The 25594-nt window shown below is 35.8% G+C and overlaps 1 protein-coding gene across 1 annotated transcript in view; it reads left to right on the top strand.

Annotated features, from left to right (window-relative positions):
* Nucleotides 1–25594, top strand: part of LOC108232685 (ephrin type-A receptor 5) — a 60261-nt gene that overhangs the window by 15253 nt on the left and 19414 nt on the right. Inside the window, exons 3-9 of the mRNA XM_017410631.3 lie at nucleotides 1055–1775; nucleotides 13464–13619; nucleotides 14366–14704; nucleotides 22174–22298; nucleotides 23354–23443; nucleotides 23624–23693; nucleotides 23790–23892. Coding sequence (XP_017266120.1) covers nucleotides 1055–1775; nucleotides 13464–13619; nucleotides 14366–14704; nucleotides 22174–22298; nucleotides 23354–23443; nucleotides 23624–23693; nucleotides 23790–23892 — 1604 coding nt within the window. The remainder of the gene's footprint in view (nucleotides 1–1054; nucleotides 1776–13463; nucleotides 13620–14365; nucleotides 14705–22173; nucleotides 22299–23353; nucleotides 23444–23623; nucleotides 23694–23789; nucleotides 23893–25594) is intronic.

Genomic DNA, 25594 nt, shown 5'->3' on the forward strand with positions numbered 1-25594 from the left:
CCCACACCACCTCCAGCACTTTTAAAGAAATGGCCATTTAGATTAAAACTATTACAAGGACACTTTTTTTTCCCTTTCCTTTTTTTTTTTTTAAAAAAAGAAGAAAAACTCCTCCTCCGCAGTAAAATTGTATGTACACCCTTTAACTTCATTGCTTTCTTTTTTTCTTCCTTTTTGCAGCAGGAGGAAATGAGGTGGAGAAGGATGATTATTCTACTATCTATGCCTAGACACACAGACTTGTGAATAATTTTCTCACAATTGTTAAGCTTTTAACAAAGACATCTCTGCCATATTTTTATGGTTTTAAACCTTGCATGTATGAGTTTTATTTAAAAAAAATTCTCATTGCAAAAGCATGCTAACAGACTTGAAACTACAACAATATTATATGTTCTATTATATTTGTATATTGTATGTTAGAGATCACATGATATGTCCCCATTTCACTTGAGATCTCACACAACATATTTACACCATGTCCCTTTTCAACATAAGAGAATCTTAAGTAAAACTTTGGCATGAGAGTATTTGGCAAGTGATACGCATTCTTTCATGGAATGCTAGGCCTTTTGATTTAGGTTTGCATTTCATGTAAACTGTTTTAACTACTAGTGCACATAACTATGTATAATTAGTGTGCAAGTGACAAGTTCCTGTTGTAGGTCACTGCAGACTTGTAATTACTACTCTGGTCCATGAAAAGCTGTGTCAATTTTGCATTAAATGTATAATGACTGCAAAATGATGAACATAAAAAACATATTTACTTAAGTTGTGACACATACATTCTAAAATAATAATAAACCTTTAAATTAAAATAAGACAGGATGAAAAATTGTAAATAAATGGGCGATAATTAAAACATGGTGCATATTAGAAATTTTCCTACACGAAAACTTAACATGTTCAGAAAATTCAAATGCATAGTTTAGGACTTATCTTGTGAGACAAGTTGAGACCCCTTAGCAAATTTTAGTTGACTTGAGGCAATTCTCATGTAATTATTTCTTTAAATTATGTTTTACAATATTTATCTTTTCTTCTGTCTCAGTGGGAAGAGATTGGGGAAGTAGATGAGGACTATGCCCCTATTCACACCTACCAAGTGTGCCGCGTCATGGAGCAAAACCAGAACAACTGGCTGCACACCAACTGGATCCTGACTGAAGGTGCCCAGCGAGTATACATTGAGCTCAAGTTCACCCTGAGAGACTGCAACAGCCTGCCTGGAGGGGTCGGGACCTGCAAGGAGACCTTTAACATGTATTACTATGAAACGGATGGTGATGAGGATGAAATGGAGGATGGAGGGATGAGGGATGGTGTTGGAATGACGGAGGAGGAAGACAGGGCCATGAAAGAGAACAGATACATCAAAATTGACACCATAGCAGCTGACGAAAGCTTCACTGAGCTGGACCTGGGGGATCGCGTGATGAAGCTCAACACCGAAGTCCGTGATTTAGGACCTCTGACCCGAAAAGGCTTCTACTTGGCGTTCCAGGATTTAGGGGCCTGCATTGCTTTAGTCTCGGTGCGGGTATTCTATAAACGCTGCCCATTCTTGGTGAAGAGTCTGGCGGAGTTTCCTGACACCATCCCAGGCTCAGAGGCATCACAGCTGGTGGAGGTTGTGGGCCGCTGCATCAATAACTCTGTGCCTTTATACGAGCCTCCACGGATGCATTGCAGCACTGAGGGAGAATGGCTGGTTCCCATAGGGAAGTGTGTTTGCAAGCCAGGATTTGAAGAACTCAGTGGATCTTGTAAAGGTAAGATAACAATGCCTAAATGATAATAGCAATCATATCATAAGGACAGCTTGCCTGAGATTCTAATCTTTCAGTTTGTTTTAAGTTTTCCAGCATTCTCCAGTTTTCCAATTTTCATTTATTTTTTAGATGTGTGTGTGCACTTGTGTTTGTTTTGATTGCTAACATCATCCTGTTTTTATTTTCTCATCCATGTGCATGTTTATTTTTAGGGCTATGAGCCTGAGTGTGTGCACAGATCAGCTTGTTCTTTTACTGAGAGTGTTCTTACTTCGTATGAGGTGTGTGTGAGAGTGTGTGTGTGCATGCCTGAAAGTATGTGTTTCTTCTTTGCTTAGTGGAGGGCATTCCCCAGAGCCCTGCAGCACTTTGCTGCTCTCATAAAGCCACTGTTCTGCTTTGACTCGTGCCCAGACGTTCCCTGCTCCGACCTTAACTGCCATTTCCACGGGCACCCAGGGCCTCTGTCTTTTTTGTTTTTCTTTCCATTCTGTCTAGCCTCTTTCTTTAGTGTTTTTGAATTACTCAATTCACTGGCTTGCACTCCTGGTTCATATCTTCATATGTAACCCAGAGTGTCTCAGAATGCAATAGATTTAGTTTTTTTTTTTTCCAGTGAACATTTATTGAAGCAGTAAAGGCTGTGTGAAAAAAAACAAATGAGTGTATTTGTCTGGTACAGTGTTTATCTTCACACCAAGTATTACTGTTTAGGTATCCATCTCAAGTGATGAACTAACTGATTAGTTTCAGATCTGCTGCTATAAAGGAAAAACTCTTGAAGTGCAAAGATGATTACCATATATACACTTGGAAATGGGCATGAAAAGTGAACAGTGTTTGTCAGTGGCCATGACAGTAAGATTTTTGGGCCATACATACATGAAACAGAAAGCTCATCAGAAATTTGTTTCAGTTGGGTGCTGTTCAATTATTGTTTCATGTCACTGGGTAAAAGTCACACTAATTTTTAACTCCTGTTAAGTCATGTAATCAGTCATGCTCATTCCATCAAAATCGATGCTCTGAAGATGTTTCTGTCTGGTTTAATGTGAATCCACTCATTCTCAATCAAACCTAACTGACAGGAGTATTTTTGTTTTTTCATGTTTGTCATTTCTATTAGCCTTTTTAAAGAACAGCTCTTGTTTTTAAAATGCTCATATAAAACAAATACACATTAAATAGTCTATTTTTCTTTTCTCCAGAAAAATAAAAGCAGGACTTTTCCAAACTTCCTTAAGATTAAACTATAAAACGTGGATGGTGTTTATCAAAGTCATCTTTAGCTTTCCTTTATCAAACACTGAATCTTTGGGTGGAGATCATACGGAAACAGCTGTTAGTGGGTTTCTGCTTTGCCTGGAGTCATGCTGCTACAGAAGTTGGAGTCAGCCAAGCTACTTTGACAGGTCTACGGCTGACGAGGCTAAAACCTAACATTATTTTCTTCATTTTCAGAAGCAACAATACTAAAAAAAGGTGCAGAACAGTAATAACCTACATACAGATCAGACAGCTCTCAGCATGGTGTTTATCAGTGATATAAGTAGAAACAAGATGAACTAAAATCTCAGTCATCAAAACTAGTAAATCAAAAAGTTTTTTTTTTCTTTTTTCTTTTACATTTTTTCATCCGGATGAGACCTTAAAGATGGCAGTCTTTGAAACTGTCTACAGAGTGAAACATGGCTGTCTTTCCTCTCGAGCAGATTTGTAACCGTATGTGTTCACTGCCTGAGTAAACACTTTTTCATGTGCATTTCTGTTGCTCAAGCTGGAGTGTGTTCTGTTGAGTTCTGGTTTTGTAGCGTTGAAATGCTGTCTGGACTCCATGCTGTGAGGATTTATGCATTTAGTGTCTTTTCCTGGGTAGAGAAAAGTTTTGAACTTCTGTCAAAGTGAATTTGAAGACATTTTTTCCCAGTCTGAAATAGGGGAAATGAGATTAGGTATATGAATTTTTTTTTCTCAAGTGGGCTGTCAAGGTGTTGTTGAAGGTCATAATACAGTGCATGTGTTACTACAAAGTTACAGAATCCACTATATTTGTTCTGTGACAAGTTAGCTGAATAATAATTGATGGTGGAGGATTCAGCTAAGACATAACTCACTGTCACACTTTAAAAACAGAAGGGGTTTTGTTGAGTCAGGCCTTTCTTTTTTTTTTTTTTTAGTTTTGTTTAAATATCATTGCTTAAATACACCCCAAATACATCAACTATTACTGTTTTTCAAGACAGAGTAATTTGAATAATTTAGTATATGTATTATTGTGCAAAACTGAATGCACATCTGTGTAAATTTTTCTTGTGTTAGCGACGTGAGCTACCTTCAAGAACATGATTGGTAAGAGTCTTTGTAATTGCAGGACTGAAGTCACTATGTATAGCAGTTTCTCTTCTTTCTTTTTTTTAATTGAATGTTCATTTTTTCCATTGGACTCTTTTTCACTTTTTATCTTTCTGGATACCTTAGTTTTCTTCTATCTATCCTTCTTGCACTTATGTTTCCTTCTTAGAGTCTTTTTGTTGTTGTTTGTTAGGTACTACCTATCATTTGTTTACCCATTTTCCCTCTATCTCACTTTTTTCTATTGTTTCCATCTCCATTTGCACTCTTTCACCATGTTTTTTTTTTCTTTTACTTTTCTGTGCTCTATACCTCACTTCTCTCCATTCCCCTTTTAAAGAGCGGTCTTTCTTTCTCCATCAATGAACAAACATACCATACAGCTGCCATTTTCAACTCCAATTCAAACCCATCTCTGAAAAGAGCACCTCTGTTTATGGAGACACCCAGCAATATTCTGTTTTAGTTGATTTAAACAACATTTATAGTCTGCTTCACCATGTACCTAAAGTAAGACTGATTAATTATTTTGGTCCACTTTATTGGTTAAGGTGAAAGGTTTTACAAAACTGCTCAAACATATCAAAATGAGCTCTGGCTATGTTCAGTGGTTGCATGCATTAGCCATACATACACACATAATAATCAGCATGGAGAGGTTATAAAGTCAAGGCAAAGTCAAATTAAAGTACACATAAAGCATTCACCAGATGAGCTTTATACAGGGAGAAGTATCCCAAAATATAAACCATAAGGTCAATGCTCATTAAAAAAAATAAATAAATTTAAAAAAAAAAACTCATGACAAATTAATGTATTGTAATGTATTAATGTATTGGTTTTAAATACCCAACCTGTATTTCTCAAATTTAATCAGTGCATGCTTTTTTTAAACCACCACAAGATGTCCTCTTAATAGTTAAATGGCTTAAATAGTATCCAGTCAAACAAAAAAGCAGTGTAATTTTCCTAATTATTGACATTTCTGTTTTAAATCATAGATTAAGGAGTAAAACTAATGTTTAAAAAGCTCTAAGTGAAAGATTGAAATGGTATTGGATGCTGAATGAAATTATGATCCTTTGATTTTCAGTTTGATTACATGCCATTATTCCATAAGTAAAATTATGTATAATAATAACAATACTATTAATAAGAGTTAGGTGACCTGGTAGGCCAGAACAAGCATTCACAGAGTCTTCAGTGATTGAACAAGGACTGGATGAGTGTTGGAAACATCAAATAAAGCTAGGATCAGAAAGTTGGAGTGACATTATAAGAACTGAATGCCATGTTTTGAAGTAAAAAAAAAAAAAAAAAAGAGGAATCTTGGGATTGACAGCTTTGTGATATAGAAATTCAGGCTGCACTGAATCCCTGTGACAAAAAAAGACTTGGATGTACAACATGAACAGCAAAGTCTGGGCACTGCAGAAGGGAAAGCTGGGGGAGGGTAGGCACAGAAAAAGGAAAAGCGGTCAGATAGGAAATACAGATAAAAAGGAGGGCAACTGTTGGTATCATCAATTAATAGAATAACTAAGAATAAAATAAAAAATAGGCTCCCTTGAGGAAAAGTAAAACCATGGCTCAGTTTATTCAGAGAATACCATTTCAGTGTGGATTGAGCTGGACGCCCCGTGACGATACTTTGAGTTCAGGAACTCCCCTGATGTTCATCTGTGTTTGCCTGCCTGTCAGACGTCACTGCAGCATATGTCAAACTCTATCAGGTCACAGTGGTGGTGCTGCCAACAGAAATGGTCTCAGAGGAGTGGTAATCTGAGGAAGCTTTCTGCCCTCTCTCTATAGAAAATTATGGGACAGCTAAGGAGCAGTTCACACTTTCAGTGTAGAGCTTGTGGTTGGTGTGTAACAAGGGTGTTGCAGTCTCTTGCGTAACATGGAGATGCACACAGTCTTTGAAGCATCTGTTCTTTCAAAATGAGTATCATGTTTTGATAAGCATATGAGTCCTTCTACTGCATGACTAATGAGCGAGTCTAATCTTCCATTAACATGTATATAAATATGTTAAAGTTACTTGAAAGGATATATGCCTACATTTTGTAAATTCTAAACCTAAAGGTTGTGATGGTAAAAAATGCTTAGTGACATATTCTTCTTTTAGGATAGATCAATTCAAAGAAAGCTGTGCAAGCTCAAATTAGAAAAAGAAGTTTCTTACTTTAAAGCCTAGTGAAGTTGTGGGTCATCCCAGGGTAGAATAAGAATAGCAAAGAGATTATTGTCAAGATGTGACCCGTGTAGACAGTTCTTTTCTTCTGTTTGGAACAAGCACAGCTGCTGGTTATCTTCAGCATCACAGGTATGAAAACTTGTTGCTCCTACTGATCAGACCTGATAAGATCAATAAATATGATTGTAAATGTATTTCTTATATTAAAAAAAAACTTTTTCAGTTTGATTCTGTTACATTTTGAACCTTTTAGTTCAAACCAGTCATTTATGTATTGCTAAATCATTTAGTTCCGCTGTGTGACAGTAATAAAAAAAAAAAATAGTTTGTTCTGGTTATAAAAAATTAAGGCGAAAAACTACCAGAAGCTTTTAGAATGGCCTAAATTTATACACGTTAGGAACACAACATGACAAGCATTTTTTTGGCAGATGGTAATATTGTATGCTGAGAGTAGATAGAGAGGGATTCAAAGGTATAAAAAAATATATTGATAAAGTCAACCCTTGCGGCATTACAAGAGACTTTCTAACTTTTATCCATGTTTTTAAAATATTAACTTGATTCTGTTAATCAAGTAACAGAAATTCTCTTATGATTCGTGGAAATATGCTCATAGCAGGAAGCAATTATCTCTTGAAAACTAAATTGATTTGATTTGGCAAGTGATGAGATGCTTTCATGTTTATGAAATTTGTCCCATTGGAAACTCTGAATAGCTTGTTTCCTAACTCACTCAGTTCTCTTGCATCTTTTTTCAGTTTTTTTTTTTCTTTTTTCCAACTTTCTCTCCATCACCCCATCATCTCAACATGGTGATGCTGTCATGACAACTTAAGTGCTTCCTGAGTGCTTGTTGGGTAAACTGACTTCCCCAGAAGTACTTTCTCCAGTTTACCCCTCCCCCATTAGTGTGCAGGCACAGCTGCATGCATTTTTTTTTCTTCCTACATCCCATTGCCTAACTTGAGCCTTAACCATCATTACTAATACATATCCAGTTATTTCTCTAACATAAAAACATATACCTTTCTCAAACATTATATTTTATTAATTATCATTCAATTAAAGAATAGAAAGGTTTATCAACTTCACAAATACAATGAGAAACTTATTTACAGAAATCCTTTAAACTTAGTCATAGCCCAGTAGCTTCAATGGATCAAAAAACTGACCTCTAAAAGTTTAGATATAATGGTTTACTTTTTCTGCCCATTTTAGTTTAAAGTCTTTGCAGTGAGTTTATTTTCCTGCCTGATCTATGAAAGTCAATATGCTACATTTGTATAGTTGTTTTTTTGACCACTTTTAAACTACTCCCAGAAGATTCAGTGGTGGATACTCAGCAGAAGTAAATAAATATGCCTGATTTTTTTTTCTACCACCCCTCAAGACATGTATAGAAAATTAAAGTATTTCTTCTGACAATCAAAAAAAAATCTTCTCAGCTTTGTGATTTCCTTTTTTTTAATTAACAAAGCAATATCTAGTTCAGTTCGAAATTTAAAAACAATACTAAATTTGAGAAACATAGACTTGAAACAAAAAACATAAAGTGACAAAACAGTTATATTTGCAGTAACAAGAAAACTACATTCACTTATGATTTTCTTTTTAGGTTATTTACTTTAGTACTGTTATGAAATAATGCATGATCACAAGAGGTTGGTCTGTTTTAACACTACCTTCATGTCTGCACCAATGCTGTACTTAGACCAGAATTTCAAGAATCAGATTGTGAGACAAGAACAGAAAATGATAGAGGATTGGTGAAGGTCTAAAAATCAGTGGAAACACAGCTGCACCTGTAATCAGGAAGAATAGAATGAGTTGTAGTAAAACTTATCAGAACTCCCAAGTCAAACAGTAGAAGAAGAAAAAGATATCCTCCTGACTTGGCACTAGGCGTATCATAGACAATCTGAGCATTTTTGACAGTCCAAGGCTCAAACAGTGTGAAGGACACATCTACTTTTGTAAAAAGCATTCAAGGTTATATATATGTATATATATATATATATATATATATATATATATATAATTTGGAACCTGGAGTACTCTTGATAGTACATAGGTAGGAGTTTTATAAAATAAAGTTGCAAAAGTGCAAAAACTGATTGGCAAACATTTTGCAATAACATAGTCTTTTCATGTTTAAAGTTTTAGAGTTAGCCTTCCATCCATTTATGTACACTTACACACCAAGCTGCTTGTCAAGGTATGGGTCCATCATTGTAACCAGCTTGGGTTTGGTGCATTTTCTAGACACTAAGCAAATAGAGAGTCTAGGGATTGAGCTGCCTAAGGCACAGTCATGTCATTATTCTGACAATCTAGACTTTAACAGAGCTAATAAATAGTTTTGTTTTTTTTTCAAAAACTATTGAAACCTACTTGACCTCACAGTTTCTGCATATTGCTCGATTGTGAGAATAAATGGGTGCTGGACAATGACCAGCTGTGTTGTCTCTCAGAGAGGAAAAACCCATTGACTTGATTGTATATTATTATGATTGTATATTATTATTATCATCTGTCTTTGTTAGTGTTCACACAGAGATGTGCACACAATTATGTGCATGCCTTGGCACATACACTTGCACAGATGCTGAAGCATGCAAACAACCACAAATGGACAACAACAATACACGGAGTAATGAAACCCTCATACATGCACACACAGCAATAAACCAACACACATTGTGTTTATGTTTCTGAGACCAATAGTTTGCTATGGAACAAATACAGGAAGAGGATATTTACTGCTTCCTTGGGTGGTTTATTAGTTCACAATCTAAAATGCTAACAATATAGGCGTTCCACTGAAATACAACCTTGCCTTTTTGTTGTTGTTGTTTTATTAAAGTTTACTTTTGTGAGGGTAGCTGACTCTGTTCACTTACAGTAACATAAATAAAAAGAAAAATGTAGTTGCCTCATGCAACAAAGTACTGTTGCGTAAGCCTTTTTTTTATCTATTTGGTCTGTATAGGTTTGTTTATCTTTTGTGTGGTTACATAAGTACAATAGAAATAGTATGTTTATTTTACCCTGTTTTACCCTACTAAATGTTGGAGTAAAAGTTATATGTTTTACTTCAGAGTGATTTTATTCTGCACATATTGTTTTTAAAGTTGGCTAATTTCTGTCTAGAATTAGATTTTTAACACACAGCCCTAAAATCCTATGATGTAATTTAATCCAGTATTATCCTTTGGGCTATTGGTAAAAAGGGTCACTTTAACCAGCTTTGCTGCCTTCATGAGAGGAAGTATGATGAGAACTTTGCCAATACTGGGATCCATACTGTGTCTATGCACAGACAAATGAATTTAAATCCAGTTTTGATACACACTATGGGGTCTTTACTTTTAACTTGTGCTTCTACACCCCCCTTCACCCTTAATGTCTTTCTCACTAAGCTCTAATCGCCTACTTTCTAATCCCTACGAATGACAGCCAGGCATATAATTCAACATGTTTACTGTGAAATGTTTCCAATTAAAAAAAAAAGGACGTTTGTTAAGAAGCATCAGCGGACACCACTGGATCCTTAATTGTCTGGGATGCCAGTTTGTGATGCATATTAATTATGTATTAACCTCACATTCACAAATGAACACACGCAAATCCATGCAGACACATTAGTGTGTATTGCATATTAATTACCCATTAGCCTTTGCTCTGTGCATTAAGAGCTGCGTGGCATCAGAAAGACAGCTTACCCAGGGGCAACATGCATACACACTCAGGCACACACATTAATACCACCTACACTGCCTATTCAGGTTGAATTCACAATGAGGTATGAGCCATTTCAGTCATTCAGTCATTCAACCATGACCATAACTAATTTCACCACAGGAAGTGCATCTGTGTGTATATTTAGCTATAAATATACATTTGCAACTGTTTATGTTCATTTTAAAAGAGTTTAATAATTACAGCAACTCATCCTGATCTAATAAATTGTTTGTCCTTGCGTTTAGAAATTAAATATGGTTGAGTAATGAATGTGATGAACTAATAAAAAAGGAAAAAGAATAAATTGCTTATAGAATAGCCTTGTTTGTAAAAAAAAATAATAATCTACGTAACATATGATTTGTTTTTTTGCTACATGTTGTATTTAAATGATTTTTTTTTTTAGTTTTTTTTTTGAGTTAATTACAAAATCGAAAAGGTAATTTCTCACAAATTGGAATTAGTGATTGATTAAAAATCAGTCCCTTTACTTTTAGCTAACCTTTTTATACCAATTAGTAATCCAGCTGCCATTCAGATTAAACATAGATGAATTAAAGGTTTTGATTTTTGCATTGACTTCTTGGACCTCAAACTTTGGCCGCGATTTGGTTTTAGATCTCAGACATATGTCCTTATTTACACTCAAGGATATTTTCATCATTTTATAGTAGTTAACGCTAACGTAGTGTAACTGTGTAAAAGTAATTTGGACAAATGTCAGAATGTCATGTTATGTCATGCCTTCACATTTAGTTTTCTGTATGTACAGCCTATTTAGTCTCAGTAGAAACAAGCTAGAAATAATAATGAATTACCTAACATCCATTGTTAATGCCTATTAGTCATAAAAAAATAAAATGTTGTATGTTTTTTTTGTAGGTTGCATGCACTTGATTTTTTTTCTATGCTAATTTTACATATTGTAATTACAGATATTTACGCAATTTGCATACTTATATACAACCTCAAGGAGGACATTTCAGTGCAGTATTTTGATTAATTCAGAGGACTCTGATCATGTTTCACCTATTTACACCAATACATTTTGAGCAAACGACTGTACATGCCTATATATTTCTGCCTTTCTCCTTTAGTTTTTTTTTTGTTTGTTTGTTTTATGTTTTATTTTAGGTTCATGCTTTTTTTTTTTTTTTTTTTTTTGCAATTTACCTTAGATTTAGTTTGAATCTACAACACATTACAGAAAAGGTCAAAGCCAGTAAATTATAGCTCTTTTCCAGAACAAAAGTGCTGAATTGTATACATCCTATTTTATATATTCCGAATGTTGGAGAAATATGTTTGAATAAAACACTTGGGCAGCCAAAATCGGTAGTAGAGACAATTGGCATTGACCCATATTATTCTGTTTACTGAGTGATTAGGGAGTGCAGCACACACACACACCAAGGTGTAAGGGTTTTCAAAAGGGAGAACATTTTAAATATAGTTAATTTGGCCACTGGGGTTTTAAGGAAGAAGTCAAGACAAACTGTAGATTGCACAATAACAATACATTAATTTGCAGCCATTAATGGTTGTGTGCTATTGTGTGTGTTTGGGTAGATACTTCTTTGTTATCTCTACAGGGACAAACTGAAAACATTCTGATGTGCTGAAATATCATTTGTGGATTTTGGAATAACATTTTAACTGAGGCTGGAATAAGATTATGATTAGTGATAAATTGGTTATGTCCTAAATAAATGAGTCAATGAAATGTTTCAGTGTAGGAACATTGTTGTGTACGTGTGTTTGGGTGTGTGGCAAATGATAAGCGAATGATTTGGTGAATATATGGCACAATAATCTCTCCAAGACAATGTGAAAGAATCCAAAAGGCATGAATAAAGTTTGTAAATAAACTAACAAAACAACAAAAAGGTAACCAATTTAAGAACTTGTAAGGTTTTACAATTAAAGTTCAATATAAAACACAGGCAAAATATTTAAAAAAGGAAAAATTATGACTTATTGGTAAATCAGTCTTCAGCTTCAGCTTGTTGTACAATTATAGTAAACTGGGGATTCCCCATACCAAACACCTTAAAAAAGGCTTTTGTGTGTGTGTGTGTGTGTGTGAGAGAGAGAGAGAGAGAGAGAGAGAGGGAGAGAGGGTGTGTGTGTGTGTGTGCACATGTGCTAGTAGAGGTGAGACTTTAAATGATCCAGGGCAGAGGGAGAATTTTTCAGGACTAATGTTCCATGACAACAGACCAAGGTTCCGTCAAGGTGAATCAGAGCCTCTGCTGCCTAACGACTGAAACACACACACACGCACACACATGCACACACTATCCCACCCCTTTTGTCTTCTCCTTCCTCCTTTTGTCTCTGTTTCTCATTCTCATAAACTTGGCTTATCTCTTGCCATCATTCCATTTTCCCAATTAATTATTTTTCTTTTTTTCTTTTAGCTTTTATTCTTCAGTTTAATGATGTAGATGTTATTGCATTCACAACAGCCACACTAAAAATTGAGGGAAGTGAAGGATCCATAGCTTATTTGTCTTCTTCTCCTCTCTCTGACATCCTTACCACTCATCCCCTCTCTTCAAAATGAAAATGTAATTTGTAATTCAAATGTAGACATGCTTTTATTTTTTTATGTAACTGTTTTTACAAGAGTTTAGTTTCCCCTTTATGTTTTCACCTGTTTTCTGTGCTGTGTTTGCACCTATCTAAGTAAAACTGCTAAATCAGAAGAAAATGTACACTGTAGGCCAGTGATATGTGGGCTTGGGGTGCAGCAGTGGCGACAGATTGTTGATGTATTCCTGAGTGTTAACATTCCGAGTGCATCACCCTCCTGCCTACCTGCCCCACTTAGATCAGTGTCTGAGTGTGGTTTTTATATCAGAAAGATGGCATTTTCTTGTATTTTGTCCATTGAACTTGCTCGCTTGTGTGTTTCATAAACAGGATTGTAATTTTGCAGTAGATATAACTGTATTTTCTTTCAGGTACAGATTCTAAGTGACTGAAATCTTTTTAAAAGATTGAAAAACTAACTGTGAAAAGACAAGGAGAAACTATGAATAATAAGACTAAAATGTGTGGGTTTACTGAGAGAAGTAATCCTGAGAGAACCTCAAGCGGAAAGTTGACTTCAAAAGGAGTGAGAAAAGAAGTGAAAATGTGACAAAACCTTTTCTTTTCAGACTCTAAAATAATTGTATGTCTCTAATGAAAAGCCTCAAACACAACCATCCAAGAAAATTTGTCAACTACTGCAATGTTAAGTTTATCTTTTTTATAGGGGAAAAACAGGCTGTTCTGCTTTTCTTTCACACTTTTATGCTTCTACCTTCCCTTTTCTATGATTTTTCTATGTCTGCTCTTATCTCATCTCTCCATCCATGAACTCACGTACTCCTCTGCTCTTTCAGTGTGCAAAGTGGGCTTTTACCGCTCTCAGCTGGAGTCTTCAGCCTGCAGTAAATGTCCACCTCACAGTGTGGCCAGGCAGGTGGGAGCCACAAGTTGCAGCTGTGAAGATGGATACCATAAGATTGACTCCGATCCTCCTAATATGGCTTGCACACGTGAGGGTTTAAGACCTGTTTTATATGTTTAGTTTCATTTGTTATTTTTGCATCTCTTTAGGTAGCATCTCACTGGGCTGTGACTAATTGGTGAACAGCATTCATGAGGGACTCCAGAATGTCTTGCAATATTTGCAGTAATTCTCAGTTTTTTCACAAGCCACAGAGGCTTGCAGTCTTGCAGCTTGAGTTTTGAACATGTTCAAATAATCTGTGCAAGAAGCTTGATCTCAAAACACTAACTCACAGAATCATTTTTTAACATCTCAAACCCATCTTGAAACTATCTGAATTTTGTTGTGGGCTTCTCCAATTCATCTCAAGAGTGCCAGAGCTTTTCATGGGAGCATGGGAGCTCTCCTCCGACAGAAAACTTGTCCAGGTCTAAAAATGACGCCAGAAATAATTATTATTTAAACTGGTTTAAATCTAGCCATCTTCATTTCGAAAGTGTGCTCCAGCAAATTAAATTATAGATGTTTTGGGGGCTACCAAGGTTAGAACAAAACAAGCCAAGGCGGGTATGATGTGAGGCAACAAAATAATGTGCATGGGCAAGAATAAAGTTTTGTAAGGTATGCACAGAGAAGTAGGCCATGTTTTTTAGTTTGAGTCACCAACCAGTCTCTAACTGTCGCAGCCCAGTGAGATACTACCTTTTGTACTTTATTGTTTAATGAGATGCACTTGTATGATATTACTTGTGGTATTTTATTCTTCTTCTAAGCAGTTTTCACCTTCCTCAGGCCCTCCTTCTGCACCCCGTAATGCCATTTCCAATGTCAATGAGACCAGTGTTTTTTTGGAGTGGTCTATTCCCATGGAGACGGGCGGCAGAAAAGATGTGCGCTACAATATCTTATGCAGACGAGTTTTGCCAGACGGTAGGGGGTTGGAGGAGTGCGGCCCCAATGTACGCTTTCTGCCACGCCGAATTGGCCTGTCAAACACCTCAGTGATGGTTGCTGACTTGCAGTCGCACACCAACTACAGCTTCCTGCTGGAGGCCGTCAACGGGGTGTCAGAGCTGGCCAAAGACTATGCTAAGCAGTATGTGACACTTAATGTCACAACCAATCAGGCAGGTATGTTGCACAATTCTTTTTTTTTTTGCCATTTCAAAAATAAAATAACACCTTAAGCTCACAAGGAATTAATCTTCAATGCAGTTAATACAATTGCCATTTTTGCATATGCATGCTGATTTTGATGTAAAAATGTGTTCTAAACAGAAATATCATCCCCTTCCATCTCCATTCTTTTTATTATTTTACTTGAAAAATTTCAAATTATTCCTAATCAGTAAACAGATTTATTTTTACTTCCTAAATTAATCTACCACAGATGATTAGCGAGTCGGTTTTCAGGCCCAAATAGCTGAGTGTGAAAACAAAAGACACCCGATGATCAAATTATCACAGTATTTGTCCAACAAATCTGTCGCTGTAATAATTCTCGCTTATGCATCATCCCTGCCGTGAACAATAAAACGTTGCAGAGTGGAGAGATGAGCCTGTTTTGTTTCTGCTATTACATCCAGATACTGTTAGTCATAAAAAAAATGAGCTTGATACAGTCCATCAACAGGATTCACAGAAATCTGTGACATAATGAAGGTTCCTGAGTTTCAGGCTTTAATGTGTGTATGTGTATGCATGCTCTTGTGTAGAAGCAGGTGTTTATCTGCATGTCTGTCAACAGCGATGAATCATGTTGATGAATCGGTTTACTGTACATGTTAATTTTGAGTGGGAAAGTGCTGTTTTTTTATTATTTTTTTCTTTTGTCTGAACAAGCATCTATAAACCCTGCTAAACAATTTAGCCAAATGTATCAGGGGGGAAAATGGATACCATCTAGATATTCTATATAAATGTACCATTTCAATAGCTGTTGGCTCCTTTTGAAATGAAAATGAGCACTTATCTGCTTTGGAAACTCATGTTTTTTTTTACAGGAGGTATGCGCGTGTGTAGTTTATTTTATTAGCTTGTAATGAAACGGGTAGCACACATGATAGGAAAATGAGAAACGTGTGAGGGTACTGTTCTCCTCTCCTAAGCCTCCATCTGGAAGAGAGGCAAAAGAAAAAAAAAGTGGTGTTGAAAGATTGTGTTTGCTACATTTTGCTGAACAGATGGCTTGTTGGCAGTCAAAGAACAGTAGGTAGTATTGCTAACAGCATCAGTAGGAGTAGCGGTGGTAGTAAAGAGCCAAATAACAGATCTGATATGTGTTGAAAAGAGACACGTGCAGACAGAAAGAGGCAGATGGCTGTCTAGGAGTCAAGACTGCTGACAGTCCTCTAAATGTCTTGTCACTATGGTTGTCAGCGGACTGAGTGGATTACACCAGACTATAAAACTCACATTCAGTTTATTGGAGTTGTGGCTGGATTAGCCAGTCACCGGACCAAATGGAGATTTGGGATTAGGTTAGATTATTCTTGGCAGCCAGAGTTGCAGACCGAGGAATTGTGCTTCTCTTTGACATTGGTTGAGTAAGGCTCAGGCTGTCAGTTAGGACGCAGAGTGTAGATTTGAGCTATTTACAACCTATTGAAGACCAGGGACAAGTATAATTAGAGTTTACTTCCCGCTGCAAAAAGCACAAAAGAGGGTAAAGAAGTAAATTGTGTGATTGTGTTGGTTGTTGAGAATTGAATAATTTGAAATCTATACAAAAGACCTCAGAAGACCAAAGAGACTTACATTTTTATAATGCATGGTCCATTTAAGACTTTTCAACCATGAATCGATCCATAAACACAAACTATTTCCTTTTATATTATCCAAACTGCAGAAAATAAAGTGTTTGATGCTCAAAATGTCTTGGCTAGAGACCCTCAGGCCCCCTGCTAAGTGCAAGAAACTCTTCTTACAGTAAACAACTGAGACAACTCCCACACTAAGATTCTATGAAAGGCGTCATGTTTCATAAAATAATTTACTTAAGGTTGATTTACACACTGCAACGCTTGGTTATTGTTCATGTCAGTAGAATGTTTAGATTATTATTAACACTAGGCTGTACCTATATAAATTAGTTTCACTTAGTGGGGCCTTGAAATTAACCAGGTGAAAAAGAAATTTGGAGCATTTTTGTTGTTTACCTGCAGGACATCCATCACTTCATTTTTTAATGAAGTAGTAAGGAGGGAAGGTCTCCTGTTGGTGTTAATACAATAGTTAGATTAAAAAACATGCATGTCTTGATACTTTTATCGAGTTTTTACTCAAATTCCAAGAACTTCATTATTATAGTATAAATGCTAAACATATTTGCCTCCACAAGATGCAATAAGCATCGCAGTGCCAGCAGCAGGAGGCCATTAAGGTGTGCTTGTCATTTTGGTGCCACTACATTCAGTACTAATGATTATAACAGTGTTCCAGAAGCAATAATGGTAATGAGGAGTTTAACGTCCTCTGATCTATCTCCCTTTATGTCATAACTGTAATTACCTAAAGACTGAGATAATCTCTGCAAGCAACTGCATTTTGACTTGCTTGTGTGTGACAATGATTGTTGACCAGGCTTTTGCTTTTGGTGGTAAAGACACAAAAATAACTAAAGCAGAACTCCTGAGAGTCCAAGGTAAGAGGGAGACTCAGAAGATCTGAGGTTTGATGGAATGAAAGCATCACATAGGATAAGAAATCCAAGAAATAGGTAATGTCACAATATTTCAGTGAAGTCCTGCTGAATGACAAACTTTTGGTGCTTATGTGAAGGAAATTGAGAGATAGCAAAGGGTGGGGAAGAAATACAGGAACAGAACAATAGAGTAGAGTTAAAGGGGATGAACTGGTGAAGAAAAGACATCTAGGTTGCGGCAAGGAAAGAAAAGGTCACACACCAAGCTGTAAGTAAAGGAAAGTTGTCATACTGTTGTTTTTAAGTCCCCTTTTCATTATTTTTCAGCATTTTTCACCCCTGTTAAGGGTTATACAAGTTCTAAATGTTGCTGCAGGAGATTGTGTCAAATATGTTTAACAAAAAAAAACAGCGATTTGCTTTTGTCTATTTTTATTTTATGCAAAAAAGGGTTCAAAATACAAATTACATGTGCCAAAGTGATTAAAACCTTTTTAGACCTTGTAAACAACACCATATTTAAAATTTAGTTGTTGTCTTTTTGAATTCCAAATCTTTCTTGCCAGTGTTAGAAAAATATACTTGATTATGATTTATTCACTTTAAAATGTTTATTAGATTATTAATTCCTTTATTTACCCCACCTTACCCCTCAAACTCCCAGCCTTGTTATTTGAAATCTGATTAATTTTTTTCAGGTAATTATTAAAGTCTGTCTCAGGTTGTGATTTATACCAGGACTGTGGTAACTCAGCATTTCTTGCTTTTTATTATTATTTGTTTATTTCAAATTGTGTTTTAATGTTGTTCCATGTTGGAGCACTGTGTGAAAAACAAGCACCTACTGTGCATACATTAATTCGGCTGTTGCTTGCCATTTATCAAATGAGCTGTGATACATTATCTTGTGCTTTGGCTGTGTGTCTTTCTGGTGCTATGAATCTAAAATAGGTGTGAATTGGTGGATTGGATGCTATTTGCTTTGAGCATGGTACTGATAAAACGTGTAATGAAAGACAAATACAGAGAATAAACAGCAAATGTCACAGGCAAACAAAATAATTGCTGCCCATCTTTCTGCCTTTTCTCAATTTAATGTAAGTGTATTGTTTGGGATTCATAGGAGGCACAGGGTCAGGTTTGAAAGAGCAGTCTTTGTTTTTGGTTAAAGGTTGTCTTTGTTTGCAATTGCCCAAAACAATATGTTCGCCTGGCCTTTGGCTGCTTCTGGGTGATGCCAAAGTCCGAACCACCTGTTGCTAGATAACATAAAACTCAAATGCATTGTGTCATGAATTCCTGATGACATTTAGGAATTTTGGAGTTTTGCTTGAAATCTAATTATATTCAACACCAGATATGTTATAAAAGGAATATATCTTTTGTGCCCTTGGTAAATCAAAAGGATTTTTTTTTTAAATGATTCATAAATAATCAAAATAGTGCCCTCATCCACTTTATCACCATTGCATTAGTGTACGCTGAGCCCGGCTACCCTATGAAAGAAGCTCATTCCAGTCGCTTATAACTAGGGTCCTGTTCTTTTGGGCATGATCCATTCCTCGTGACCATAGGTGAGGGTTGGAACGAATATAAACCAGTAAATCAAGAGCTTTGCCTTTCAGCTCAGCTCTTTCTTCACCACAATGGACCAGAGGAACACACACACAGCCTCGATCTGTCAGTCCATCTCCCACTCCATCTACCATCAATCATGAACAAAACACCCAAATACTTGAAGCCCTCTATGTGAGGTAAAGCGTCATTCCTAACTGTCCCCTCAATTGTTGTGTATTATAGCAATTAATCGTTTTCCAAAAAAAATACATAAACCAGAATTATTATAGAAATTGTATTGATAAGTCAATAATGAACAGGAACTTAAGAAAACAAATAGTAAAGCACATACAAAAATCCTCAGTTAGTTTTTTGCTAACCATTCCTTGTGAACGTTGACCCCTTTAGCCAAGCTGTTTCCTGTTCGTTATGTGATAGTTTTACTTTTTTAGAAGTTTTAAGAATTCCTCAGCAACACAGATATGCAACTAATAAGATCTTAAGATCTTAAATACCTATATTAGCACAAAATAGCAGGTGGGAAAAATGTTAGGTTGCAACTACTAATAAAGTTATCTGTCTCCCATTTTTACTATAATTCATTGTGTCTCTCAATCTGTCTTTTCGACAATCTCCAAGGGTCTTTTATGAGATAATAAACCAGAAGACCCATATTGATTCTGGTGATGGCATAGACAGATTGAAGTCTGAGAGGCTTATGTTCAGCACTATAATAATATTGTGCTTGTTTGAGGCCAGAGGTAATATGTTGGGTCTGTTCTCATCCAGTGAAGTGGGTTTTCACCCTTTTTATGTACCTTCTTTGGAAAAAAAACTGTTTTATGCCAAACAGAAAATTGTTTTAACGGCTGATGACACAGCACCAGTAGCCGAGGCACATTTGTGTTCTGCATTAGCACTCTGTTGGTGTTCATCAGCAGATGTAACACTCACTGGAAGTGTTTAAACAAGGAAGCGTCATTACACTGTCTACTCGCTTGCTAAAATAAAAGTGTTGCTTGGGCCCGTCAACGCTCTTTCAACAGGTCTCTTCCTCATGTTCTCTTTGGTATTTTGTTTCTCACCTTTTTTTTTCTTTCTTTTGTTCTTCTGCCTGCTTGCTTTCCACTCTCTCATTATCCCATATCACCCCATCTCTCTCTGTCCCTTATTACGTCTCATTAACTTCCTCAGTGTTGTTCTTCTGTCTAGTTTCTGAACACTTGTCCCTTGTCCTTTTAGTTTCCTATCTTAATACTGTTTTGAGGGGTATACAGATACTGAGTGTTATTTAAATTATTTTTAAACTAGTGTTTTGACATTAAAAAAATGTTTGTGCTCGAGAAAATAAATTTATTACTATCTGACTCTGACATTTATTGTTTATTTTTGTTTTATAAATACAAATTGATTTTACTTGTGAAAATTAAGATATTATAGATAATATTTATAGATAGATGTGTAATTAAAAAAAATGTAACGATGTATGTGAGACATTAAAATACATTTGTACTACTTTTATAGAGCTAAAGCTAATCAGTCCAAAAAAACTCAACTTTGTAGCATAAAAGTTATTTTGATAATTTATTGAGAACATTTGTTTACTTTGCCTGGTTGCATTTGGATAAAACTAGAAAATTTAATGCGCAATGTTTGTGTTTGTTTTGTTTTGGTCTTAATGCTTTTAATGATACAGCTTGAACACATCAAAACAAACTGCCTCAGGTTGGCTTTTCTGTATCTATAGTTTTTTATATACTTTTTATTTAAAGTATGTTTTAGTATGTTTTACTATGTGTTTGTTCTTGTAACACTATTGTCAAACAAATGCAGCATAATTTTTGACAAGAGCATACATTTAAATATAACAATTTGAGTAACTGAGAGCATCAGTTCTGGAGCATGTGTTGATTTTCTTTTTTAATAATATTGTACCGTCTGAATGTCAAATCAGGCCTATTTTCTTAAACCTTAGTCAATATAGCTTTTCAGTCTCCAGATACTTATGACAGCTTCCACTAAAGCCTTTTGATTAATAGGGCATCAGAAACTGACTCCATTATTGGAGGATTTAAACGTAGAGTTTGGTGTATTGTTACCCATAAAGCAGCTGTGAAAATAAGCCTTTGCTCATCACTGAATCCCTACCTTTACACCATTTAAGCATTGATAGTGTGTATGTGTGTGATTTGGTCTCTGGTTTCAGGCTTTTAAGATGTTGCAGATAACACCTCTGTGCAACCATCCTCTCAGGATACAGTTACTGTGTTTGTAGCAATGATTTATTCCCTGCGGAGTTCTGCTGAGACTATTGAAACCTAAACGCTGTTTAGAATTTGCAGAAGACACACACTATGCCCAAGCACTCACACACACACACTCGTTCACTATCAGGATGTTGCCTGAGGGAGCATTTTGCCTGGTTAAAAGCTCTTTATGTGTCAGACTCTCCCAACTGTCCCTCTGAGAGATGGCTCAACAGTTCAGGTTACAACAGGATGGCTCTGTGATTGATGCAAACTCAAACAACTTGGCTCTCATGGCTTTCAACCAAAAAAAGAGAACTTTACCAAAAAACATCAAGTGAAGGAGAAAACTTTGCAAAAGAGACGAGGACAAGTTAAACGTGTAAGAAATGTGGAATTAAACATGTATTTGGCAGCAAAGAGCACAAATAAATTGAGATTTATTTATTCTTCTTTAATTTTCTGTTTGCCGATTTGGCATTAGCCATTTGTGATTTTTTTTTTTTTTTTTTTTTTCATTATTTTACGAGCTGCTAAATTTGGTAGCTACACAGGGTGGTCACACCTCGGCATGAGGAGCCACTAAACTGTGATCATTAACTTCTTCAGATGCATCTGCTCACTCGCAAAATACGAGGGTATTGTATAATTAGACACAGGTGCACCAAAATCCACAAAAGTGTTTTAGAAGCAGATCTGCTCCTAAACCATTGTCTGGTTAAATTAGAACAGCGTTGCCTGAAAAGGACATCTTAACATAAATGTGAGATCTAGGAGAAACAACCCACAACAAAATAATTCATATCAGAAATGGCATAAAAACTCTGTAAATGCTAACAGGTAGAATTGCTTCTTTCACAATCGTTTTTATAATCTGCTCTTTGTTGTTTTGTGTGCAATTCATTGTCATATTTTCTTAATTATTCTAAATGCTGATGATATTTGACGGCTTTTACAAGAATAAAACAATTTATTCTTGTCTAGTTTATCTTAATTAGGTGGTTATACCATTGTTGCATATTTTAGTTATTTCAATTTCTGGAACTGGGAATGAGCAGCATTTCCTTTTATCAAGCCTCTACTATTGTGCTATTTCTATAAGATAAAGTAATTGGTCCTTGAAACTGTATCTTCATATTTCTGTGTGCTTGCAGCACCTTCCCCAGTGAGTGTGGTGAGGAAAGGACACACAGGGAAGAGCAGCATAGCCCTTTCCTGGGCAGAGCCTGATCGCCCCAATGGCATTATTCTGGAGTATGAAATAAAATATTTTGAAAAGGTAAAACACTTTGCAAAAACCAAACAAACAAACAAATAACAACAACACATTTTTTTTGTTTTTTGTTTTTCTGAGCACACAGTTATCGACTAACCTTGGTGTCCCAATAGTCTTAAGGTAACTATGTACTGAACAATTTACAGATTTTTATTCAACCTAAAAGACTGATTTATTTCACAAATATGATTAGTATATATCATTATATCAAATGTACTAACAGAGAACTTTTCATTAAAAAATAAAGAAAACTGTGTCCTAAGAAAAGAGTCCACTAACTGCTAAGGTTTTGTTTTTTTATCTGGAAGATTAGACTTATTATTTTCTTTTCATATGAATAAGTTTAATTGTTTGAGTGCACATTTAATTCAAAAAGTGCTTTACTAGGCATGAAGTTTTCTGTTTAACTATCTGATTAAAAGATTAAAAATTGAAAACAATGTATTTTAAAGGTGCAAAAAATCAATTCAAAGAACAACTAACGTCATATTAAGCTGCTTTGTTGATACAAATTAGTAAAAAAAAAAAAATGCATTTGGGATGTATTAAGAAAATTAAGGTTGATTTTATTATGGTTTGTCTGTTTTGGCTTTCAATGTACTTTTTTTGCTTCATTTAAAAAGTTTTATGAGATTAAGTTTTATGCTAGAATTTGATGCTTCTGTTTGGATCACTGTGGCTGCTGTGCCCTTCCTTTTTTTTCTCCTTATGACATGTTCTAATGTCTTTTTGGGGGGAAGGTCAGCATAAAGGCTCACAGGAGAACAGAGTGCAGTCTGTGGTCAGTGGTTTGCTAATGGCTTCGAGCTTAATGGAAGGAGCTTTTACTTTTGTTTAAACCTGATGTGGTTGCGGATAGGAAACTGATCCTCACACACAAGCATTTGAGCATGCTTACTTTAAGCTCGGCTATATCACAAACAGCTTAACCAAAGAAATGTGCAAAAACTATAGAAGTTAAACAAATGCATGTGCACAACATTTAATACAGTGAGTGCTTTAATAGAACATTATACAAGCCAGCTCACAAAACTAATCTTTTTTTCCTCCTCTTACAGGAGCAGGACTCCAGTTATACCATCATAAAATCCAAGGAAACCGAAATGGTGGTGGAAGGCCTGAAACCCTCCTCTGTCTACATCTTCCAGGTAAAATGTGTTAATATATTTTTTTAAGTTATCTATAATTGAAAACAAAATAAAACAATATACGAATGAATAGCATTATTTGAGGCAAAGATATAATCAAAACCAAGTAAAACACTCAGGTTTGAATATATTAGGGATATTTGTGATGTTTTGTTTTTTTTTTACTGGTAAACAACACAGGTACGAGCCAGGACGTCAGCAGGTTATGGTGCATTTAGCCGACGCTTTGAATTCCAGACAAGCCCTTACTGTGAGTACACCATGACAATACAATCAACAATAGATGCCAGGTGCAGCTTTGTGTGCTTTACAGCCTGCGTCTGATCCCACATCTTTTCTTTGGCAGTAACTGCTACCAGTGAGCGTGCTCAGGCTTCAATAATAGCAGTGGCCATCACCCTGGCTCTGGTTCTACTGGCAGTGGTTGCTGGATTCCTGCTCAGTGGACGGTAAGGCATAAATAAACACCTGGGAGGGAGTGTTTGCTGGTGTAAACACAGATAAAATATTCTATTCTTACACATGTTCTTCTCTTGTGGGAAAACAGGTGGAGAAATGAGAGTCTTTAATGACATTGTTTTGGTAAAGTAGGGCAGTCATTTATTTCTAATATTGATATATATATATATTTAAAATGTTGATTTTGTGATATTAAACATGTAATTTTAGATTTGCAAAAGTATAAAAGTTTGATTTGCTTTCTAGTGTATTATGTGCATTGCAAGATGATGGCATGAAACATTTATCCATCCATCTATACTTTTAGTGTGCTAAAGGGTTAGGGGTGGGGTTAGGGTTTTTTAGTGTAGTTTAGGTTTTTTAAGTATAGAAGAATGATTCTGTGACAGAAACTATTTCCAAGTTTTCATGTTTGTGTTTTGGCATCTTTTTTAGCATCTACCAAAGGGCAACAGTTCAAAGAGGCATTGACCAGGGTGATAGCGGTCCCAAATTATATTTATTGCTTTCTGAAGTAGCATGACGTGACCAATTCCTCAACATGCGGCAAGAGGCAGCCAGTGATTTGGTCTCCTGATCTAATGGCTTTTTGCAGAGCCTGTTTGTCTGCAACTGTATGGCTGGCAAACCACATTATGATGCAATATGTAATGACACCTTTAATGGTTGCTTGGTAACTTCCTGGTGGTTCATCAGTGAAACATTAACTTTCATCAAAAGTGCTAAAAGTGACAGTGAGAGGGTGACAGAATTTCTGCAACAAGAATGATGTATAAAAGCTCTGAATGTGTTACTTAATTAAATTAATTAAACCAAATCTATCTTTACTGTACTATTAGTATGCCAGTATGCTTTGGATTTAAAGAAAACTTGTGTAAAGAAAATTAAAGAAATTATTTTGGAATCTGTTAAATGATTGGCAGTTTGAATAAAGATCTAATTATATTGTGCAGCTATATATTTTCATATGTAAATGCTTTTTAGTCATACTTTTCAAAGGCACATTAGTAATATCTGTGTATACTAATTGAACATATTATGACCATATGCTTAGAATTAAGCTGGTCTCCCATTTGCTGCCAAAACTGCTCTGACCAGTCAGGTAATTGACAAAAATTGTCAGGAGATACAGAATTTCTGGACCCTGTGTGTTGTTAGATGTCATCAGATACAGTTAAAGTAACATTTGGGTAGTTCCTTTGTTGAATGTTTGCCTTTGTACTCACACTGTTTTCATGTGTGGTGTTAAAAATGAAATATTAATATCAGGAAGACAATCTATGCAAAGGGCCATAGATTGAGAATTATGTTTGGGAGGGGACTACTGCTGCACACCACATTTTTCCTGTGATGAATTTGGGTCAGTAGTAACAAAACTATTGTCAACCTTTGTCCCCTCACCCTCTGCTATGGTGTGTTCAACACACAAGTGAATCCATTGGCATCATATGTACTGGTGTTTGTATACATGGGGTCACACATATGTATTAAAAGGAACTTCTGGGCACTAAGCATTCTCAAACCTCTTGACTCCGACAAACTGAGCTCTCCCTGGCAAACACACACAGACTCCCCCTCTTCAGAATGTCCAGCTGTTCACTACAAACACTTCTTGCCAAGGCAGCCTGACCCACAAAAATGTTTGAAATGGAAAAAAAAAAACAGACAGAATCTTTTTAAATGTTTTTTTAT

This window comes from Kryptolebias marmoratus, linkage group LG14 (assembly GCF_001649575.2).
Source record: "Kryptolebias marmoratus isolate JLee-2015 linkage group LG14, ASM164957v2, whole genome shotgun sequence".
In the NCBI taxonomy this organism is placed as follows: domain Eukaryota; kingdom Metazoa; phylum Chordata; class Actinopteri; order Cyprinodontiformes; family Rivulidae; genus Kryptolebias; species Kryptolebias marmoratus.